Source organism: Salmo salar, chromosome ssa16 (assembly GCF_905237065.1).
Source record: "Salmo salar chromosome ssa16, Ssal_v3.1, whole genome shotgun sequence".
NCBI lineage: Eukaryota > Metazoa > Chordata > Actinopteri > Salmoniformes > Salmonidae > Salmo > Salmo salar.
Window position 1 is genome coordinate 44,184,326 of NC_059457.1, and position 8,437 is coordinate 44,192,762.

The window sequence follows — 8,437 nt, forward strand, 5'->3', positions numbered from 1 at the left end:
TCAAAACATCAACTGCATATTCCAAAAAGCAGCATCGAAAGCAAATTTGAGAAAACCAAAGAAATGCAACATCAGAAACAAAAAACAAAATGTTTCTGATAAATGGTTTGATAATGAATGTAAAACAATTAGAAAACACCTAAGACAAATGTCAAATGAAAAACATAAGCAGCAAAACAACCCAGAGCTACGATATGAATACTTTGAAACTCTGAAACAGTATAAACAAACACTGAAACGCAAGAAATTGAATTATACCAACAAGACACTTAATGAAATTGAAAACGCAATTGACAAAAATCAGTTCTGGGACATGTGGAACAATTTAAGCACAACAAAGCCACAAGAATTAGTCATACAAGATGTAGGAATTTGGAAAACTTATTTTGATAATCAATACAAAAACATCCCACAAAAAGACTTAGAACAGAACCAATTAGAAATTAAAGAAAAATTGAACATCCTTGAATCAGTCATTAAAAACAACCAAAATCCATTAGAATACCCAATAACCCCACAAGAACTAAATGAAAAGCTCAAATCTATTAAATCAAAGAAGGCTTGTGGTCTAGACAACATCAGAAATGAAATGCTGAAAAACAGCACACCTGAGTTAAAAATGCTGTGCTTAAATTGTTCAACATGGTTTTAACTTCTGGCTGCTTCCCTGATGTCTGGAACCAGGGGCTCATCTCCCCTATCCACAAAAATGGAGACAAATCAGACCCCAATAATTACAGGGGAATTTGCGTAAACAGTAACTTGGGAAAGGTTTTCTGTAGCATTTTGAATTCAAGAATTCAAACCTTTCTTCAAGAAAAAAATGTAATAAGTAAATGTAAAATTGTCTTTCTCCCTAACCATTGCACTACTAAACACGTCCACCAAAAAAAAGAGGACAAAATCTTTGCTTGCTTTATTGACTTTAAAAAAGCATTTGATTCTATTTGGCACGAAGGGCTATTCAACAAAATTCTCCAAATTGGGCTTGGTGGTAAGGTGTATGACTTAATAAAATGTATGTACACAGAAAACAAATGTGCAATAAAAATCAAAAACCAAAGAACAGAATTATTTTCACAATGTCGAGGTGTGAGACAAGGCTGCAGTTTGAGTCCAAACATTTTCAACATTTATGTCAATGAATTAGCAGACATGTTGGACCATTCTCCAGCCCCAGGACTCCTGCTATATGCTGATGACTTGGTACTTCTATCACCAACCAAAGAAGGTCTTCAACAGAACATTAGTATTCTACAGCAATATTGCTATAATTGGGCCCTGGCAGTAAATTTCCCAAAAATGAAAATCATGATTTTCCAACAAAAAAACAGATGTCAGAAACACAAATATAAATTCATCCTGAACAACACCATCATTGAACACACTAAAAATTACACCTACCTTGGTCTGACCATATCTGCATCGGGAAACTTTAATATGGCAGTGAATGCACTCAAAGAAAAAGCCCGCAGAGCATTGTATGCAATAAAAATGAAATTATTCAAAATCAACATCCCAATTACAATTTGGATGAAAATATTTGACAGTGTAATCCTACCAATAGCTCTTTACGGAGTGAGGTTAGGGGGCCACTCAATAAACTGGACTTTAAAATGTGGGACAAACATCCAATTGAAGCCCTACATGCAGAATTCTGTCGGGAAATCCTACAAGTCCAGAGAAATACACCAACTAATGCATGTAGGGCAGAATTGGGCCGCTTTCCAGTAATAATGAAAATACAGAAAAGATCATAAAAATTTTGGCTACATCTAAATTCAAGTCCAAATTCAAGTCTGCAATTTAAAGCACTTCAAACCCAAGAGCTGAGCCCAGAAACGAGCCCTCTCAGTCAGCTGGTGTTGGACCTCACCAACCAAGCTGACACCAGCACTGCTTCAAAAGAAAGAATTCAAATAAACAAAATCATGAACCAATCAAAGGACTCATATTTACAACATTGGAAAAACGAAACAAAATCCCAAAGCCAACTAAATTGCTATCTGACCCTAAACAGAGAATATGAATTGGCTGATTATCTCTACTCTGTCAGAGATACGAAGCAGAGACAGATCCTTACCAAGTACAGGCTGAGTGACCACCGATTGGCAATAGAAACCGGCAGACATAAAAAGACATGGCTACCCAAAGAGGAGCGTGTATGTGGTCACTGCACGACAGGGGAAGTAGAGACAGAGATGCACTTTCTCCTTTACTGTGATAAATATTCCTCACAAAGAGATTCCTTATTCACAGAAATGACTACATTTATTCCAAATTTGAATTTATTAAACCCAGAGGAAAAACTAAAAATACTCATGGGCGAAGGAGCAATGGCTCCTTTTGCAGCCAAATATGTATTTGCCTGACATAGCCTGAGGGACACTGAATAATAACATCTGCATAGTAAGCAGTAACTTACTTATTATTACTATTATTGTTATTGCTATTATTATTGTTGTTTATCATTCCAAATAGTAGTGGTATGGGTGGTAATGGTAATGATAGCAGTTTAGGGATGGTGGTGGTAGTAGTAGTGGTAATGATGATAGTAGTTGTAGTACTGATGTAATGGTGAAGTTGACCGTTATTTAGTTATAAGTTAGTTATAGATTCATTTTCCATATTTATATTTTTATATTTATTACATTCTACTATTTTACTATTATTTTACTACTATTTTATTGTTATTATTTTTATATTTAATTTTGTATTATTATTTACTGCCATTTTATATAATTATTTGTTTATAATTGTATTACAATGTATATTGTATACATTGTTGCTTTGGCAATATTAACACAATGTTTTTCATGCCAATAAAGCAGCTTGAATTTGAGAAATTTGAGAGAGAAGGAAAGAGAGAGACAGAGAGAGGGGAAAGAGAGACAGAGAGAGAGGGAAAGAGAGAGACAGAGAGAGGGGGAAAGAGAGAGACAGAGAGAGAAGAAAAGAGAGAGACAGAGAGACGGAAAGAGAGAGACAGAGAGAGAAGGAAAGAGAGAGAGAAAGGGGGAAAGAGAGAGACACAGAGAGAGGGGGAAAGAGAGGGAGAGCGAGAGAGGGGGAAAGAGAGAGACAGATGGAGGGGGAAAGAGAGAGAGAGAGAGAGAGAGAGAGAGGGGGAAAGAGAGAGACAGAGTGAGGGGGAAAGAGAGAGACAGAGAGAGGGGGAAAGAGAGAGAGAGGAAGAGAGCCAGAGAGGGAAAGAGAGAGACAGAGAGAGGGGGAAGAGAGACAGAGAGAGAGGGAAAGAGAGAGACAGAGAGAGGGGGAAAGAGGGAGACAGAGAGAGGGGGAAGAGAGAGTCAGAGAGAGAGGGAAAGAGAGACAGAGAGAGAAGGAACGAGAGAGACAGAGAGAGAAGGAAAGAGAGAGACAGAGAGAGGGGGAAGAGAGAGAGAGAGCCAGAGAGGGAAAGAGAGAGACAGAGAGAGGGGGAAAGAGAGAGACAGAGAGAGGGGAGAGAGAGAGAGAGAGAGAGCCAGAGAGGGAAAGAGAGAGACAGAGAGAAGGAAAGAGAGAGAAGGAAAGAGAGAACACATGAAAACATGTCGCCCTGACCCCACATCTCTACCCGGTGTGACACAATTTGCAGGCCCCTTTGAAGTTTCATCTTGTTTGGCCCTCTGCTCTCTCTCTCTCTCTCTCTCTCTCTCTCTCTCTCTCTCTCTCTCTCTCTCTCTCTCTCTCTCTCTCTCTCTCTCTCTCTCTCTCTCTCTCTGTCTGCAGCATGCAATCCCTATATTGGAAGACAGGCCTTTTAGTTTAAACAACACCAACCAATCACATAAACCATGTTTTTTTGTTCCTTTGTCTTATGCTCTGTAAATAAAATCCTAGGATGTAAACACTTCTTTTTTTTTACACAGCAGTGTTAACTATCCACTGCATTGATGCCTGCATTACAGTTGTTATAGGCTACAAACGCTGTTTATAAAATGCTCAATTGTTCAATTGAGTACAGGCTTAACTGAATGAACATTAAAGTTGGAATGCAATATGACGTTTTATTAAATAGTTTGGGGAATGGTCTAGTCTCCGAGGGAAGATCCTCGGATTCAGATGATGTGATGGCAGGTAGCTCTATGCAGGACTGCTGGCATCGAAACGCTAGGGAAAAGAAGTTCCAATGACGGGCCTTGAGGTTATTCTAGATGGTGGTGGTGGGAAGGTGGATGGTGTTTAAAAACTGCTAAAAAAACAACAAGTTGACATATAAATACATCCCAAGATTTAAGCCCATTGGTTGAGACAGGAAGGTGATAATTGCTAGAGTGAGCCCATAGGTTAAACAGCAAGCATGAGGAATGTGTATTATTGTGCTGTGCTTATAGACTATAAGGTAAATAGGTGAATGACATTCCGCACATGGCTAATAGTGAAGAGAAGAAGAAACGAGACCCTATGCTGATGATACATTTGTATTCATTCTCACTATGCCCCTAGAATAGGAAACAAAGTGAATGATGCTATTCTTACTGGGGCTGCAGGTAGCCTAGTGTTTAGAGCATTGGGCCAGTAACTGAAAGGTTGCTGGATCGAATCCCAGAGCTGACAAGGTAAAAATCTGTTGTTCTGCCCCTGAACAAGGCAGTTAACCCACTGTTCCCTGGTAGGCGGTCATTGTAAATAAGAATTTGTTCTTAACTGACTTGCCTGGTTAAATAAAAAAAAGTTAAATGAGCATTCAGAACTTTCATAAACTGCATTTGAAACAATAATAAAACTGTCACCCTGGTAAACAGCTGAGGGAAGGGCCTGGATAAATGTAACCCTTCTGTTCTGGTAAACAGCTGAGGGAAGGGCCCGGATAAATGTAACCCCTCTGTTCTGGTAAACAGCTGAGGGAAGGGCCTGGATAAATGTAACCCTCTGTTCTGGTAAACAGCTGAGGGAAGGGCCTGGATAAATGTAACCCTCTGTTCTGGTAAACAGCTGAGGGAAGGGCCTGGATAAATGTAACCCCTCTGTTCTGGTAAACAGCTGAGGGAAGGGCCTGGATAAATGTAACCCTCTGTTCTGGTAAACAGCTGAGGGAAGGGCCTGGATAAATGTAACCCTCTGTTCTGGTAAACAGCTGAGGGAAGGGCCTGGATAAATGTAACCCTCTGTTCTGGTAAACAGCTGAGGGAAGGGCCTGGATAAATGTAACCCTCTGTTCTGGTAAACAGCTGAGGGAAGGGCCTGGATAAATGTAACCCTCTGTTCTGGTAAACAGCTGAGGGAAGGGCCTGGATAAATGTAACCCTCTGTTCTGGTAAACAGCTGAGGGAAGGGCCTGGATAAATGTAACCCTCTGTTCTGGTAAACAGCTGAGGGAAGGGCCTGGATAAATGTAACCCTCTGTTCTGGTAAACAGCTGAGGGAAGGGCCTGGATAAATGTAACCCTCTGTTCTGGTAAACAGCTGAGGGAAGGGCCTGGATAAATGTAACCCTCTGTTCTGGTAAACAGCTGAGGGAAGGGCCTGGATAAATGTAACCCCTCTGTTCTGGTAAACAGCTGAGGGAAGGGCCTGGATAAATGTAACCCCTCTCAAATTCATAGACGGAGCTAATCATACAAGATAACAAATTATTGTTTTAAACATGTTTTGATCCATGTGGTTGTTTACGTTTACATTGTTGGAGTAAAACAAGCTTACATTCTGGGTTCTGATGGGGTACGACAGTTGAACTAAGTTCATGAGGCATTTATAAGTTATATTCTTCAAGAATCAATGGGTACATATCATTAATTTATAAGTCCAAAAATTGATGAAGCAACTTAGGATTCTAGCTTTAAGTCTCCTCGCTGACTGCAAGTGCATGCAATAGCTGACCATAGGGGATCTCAGGCCATGCTAAAAAAATACAAAAGGTGTGATGGTTTCGCACTCAAAAAGATGTTGCATAAAGGACACTTCATTATTATTTTCACCACATCAAGGACAGCGTGCACAGACTTTTCTGCTTTGCAGCCTTCTTCATTGTTAAAAGAAAGCCCCATTTCACCAGATCACAGCAAATTGCATCAGCCTTGTAATTTTTCAAAAGTTGCAAAAGAACTTCAAACAGCCACACCGACAGCCTGCACTGTCTGTCACCTGCACTGTCTGTAACCTGCACTGTCTGTAGCCTGCACTGTCTGTAACCTGCACTGTCTGTAACCTGCACTGTCTGCAACCTGCACTGTCTGTAACCTGCACTGTCTGTAACCTGCACTGTCTGCAACTTGCACTGTCTGTAACCTGCACTGTCCGTAACCTGTACTGTCTGTAGCCTGCACTGTCTGCAACCTTCCCTGTCTGTAACCTGCACTGTCTGTAACCTGCACTGTCTGTAACCTGCACTGTCTGTAACCTGCACTGTCTGTAACCTGCACTGTCTGCAACCTGCACTGTCTGTAACCTGCACTGTCTGTAACCTGCACTGTCTGTAACCTGCACTGTCTGCAACCTGCACTGTCTGTAACCTGCACTGTCTGTAACCTGCACTGTCTGTAACCTGCACTGTCTGTAACCTGCACTGTAAGCAGCCTGCACTGTCTGTAACCTGCACTGTCTGTAACCTGCACTGTCTGTAACCTGCACTGTATGCAGCCTGCACTGTCTGTAACCTGCACTGTCTGTAACCTGCACTGTCTGCAGCCTGCACTGTCTGTAGCCTGCACTGTCTGTAACATGCACTGTCTGTAACCTGCACTGTCTGCAGCCTGCACTGTCTGTAGCCTGCACTGTCTGTAACATGCACTGTCTGTAACCTGCACTGTCTGTAACCTGCACTGTCTGTAACCTGCACTGTCTGTAACCTGCACTGTCTGTAACCTGCACTGCCTGTAACCTGCACTGTCTGTAACCTGCACTGTCTGCAACCTGCACTGTCTGTAACCTGCACTGTCTGCAACCTGCACTGTCTGCAACCTGCAATGTCTGCAACCTGCACTGTTGTGGAACTCCCTTTCTCGCCCCACACTTTCGGTCTTTCTCTCTCTTTCTGTCCCCCCCTCTCTCTCTTGCACGCTCTCTCCCTCCCTCCATTCCAAAGCCTGTCCTCCCCTGACTGAGCCCTCCCTCTTCCCCAGCTTGTAAATAAGCTCTAGAATTACCGGGAACATTCTGTCTTTCTGATCCAGCTTCACGCCTCCACTCTGTACACACACACACACACACACACACACACACACACACACACACACACACACACACACACACACACACACACACACACACACACACACACACACACACACACACACACACACACACACACACACACACACACCTTCACCCCATCCCTCCTTCGTTCTTCTCAACGCACAGGGCCCCTTGCACAATGTCTTGTGCGTGTTTGAGAAATCTCAAGAGAGTTGTGCATTAGTTAAAGACCATGGTGCACTTCTGGTCTGCAGAGTACATCAGATCACATGATTCTTCACACTTGCAACATTTATATACACAGACATGCATGCATGCATGCAAACATCAAAATATATTCTCATACATACGCGTGTATGAACATTGTTTACCCCTTGCTCAGCCATTACAAACTGAGTCACAGAGAACATTGTCGATGAATGCAATTCAACAGAATTCTACCCTTATCAAATTCAATATGACCTGCAAATATGTCTTTCAAAATGAGCCAGAGCGTTGCATGAGTAACAGCAGCAAAGTGCAATTCAACAGAACGCTACCCCTGTTGAATTCGTCTATCTGGCCCTGGCCTTTCACAGCTGATCTATCTGGCCCTGACCTTCCACAGCTCGTCTATCTGGCCCTGGCCTACCACAGCTCGTCTATCTGGCCCTGGCCTTCCACAGCTCGTCTATCTGGCCCTGGCCTTCCACAGCTCGTCTAGCTGGCCCTGGCCTTCCACAGCTCGTCTATCTGGCCCTGGCCTACCACAGCTCGTCTATCTGGCTCTGGCCTTCCACAGCTCGTCTATCTGGCTCTGGCCTTCCACAGCTCGTCTATCTGGCTCTGGCCTTCCACAGCTCGTCTATCTGGCCCTGGCATACACTGCTCCACAGTAATACACTCCAAAACATATCTCATGCCTTCCAATACACACACCCCCTACAGTAGCCTGAGGAGCACACTGAGGTGGGTGTTGGATTTACTTGTGGTGACATGTGATATTGTTCCAGGACAGAGAGTGCTCAGGTTAGCGTTACCGGTGGCACGCAATCAAATGCACACTCTCAACTACACACCTCAAATACACAAACATAAACACACACACACATTCATGCACACACGCACACAAGCACACATACTTTCAAATAAGCAGGAAAAGGTGGAGAGAGAGAGGGATTGGAGGAAAATGGAGGCAGGGGGAAGGGTGGGTCTGGAAAGGGCTATGTGTTTTTCTCTCTATCCTACATTTTCAGTTGTGGCTCAACATGCACTCTTTTGTTTTTCCAGTTGTCAGTGGAAAAAACAGGGAACAGTG

At 42.8% G+C, this 8,437-nt stretch overlaps 1 protein-coding gene across 1 annotated transcript in view; it reads right to left on the reverse strand.

The window, feature by feature from the left end:
• The window catches only part of LOC123727708 (keratin-associated protein 10-6-like), a gene marked incomplete at its 5' end in the record, with an annotated part of 35,452 nt that extends 27,231 nt beyond the window's left edge, over positions 1-8,221 (reverse strand). The window contains 2 exons of the mRNA XM_045696673.1: positions 7,133-7,267; positions 8,208-8,221. Coding sequence (XP_045552629.1) covers positions 7,133-7,267; positions 8,208-8,221 — 149 coding nt within the window. The remainder of the gene's footprint in view (positions 1-7,132; positions 7,268-8,207) is intronic.
• Positions 8,222-8,437: the final 216 nt, after the last annotated feature.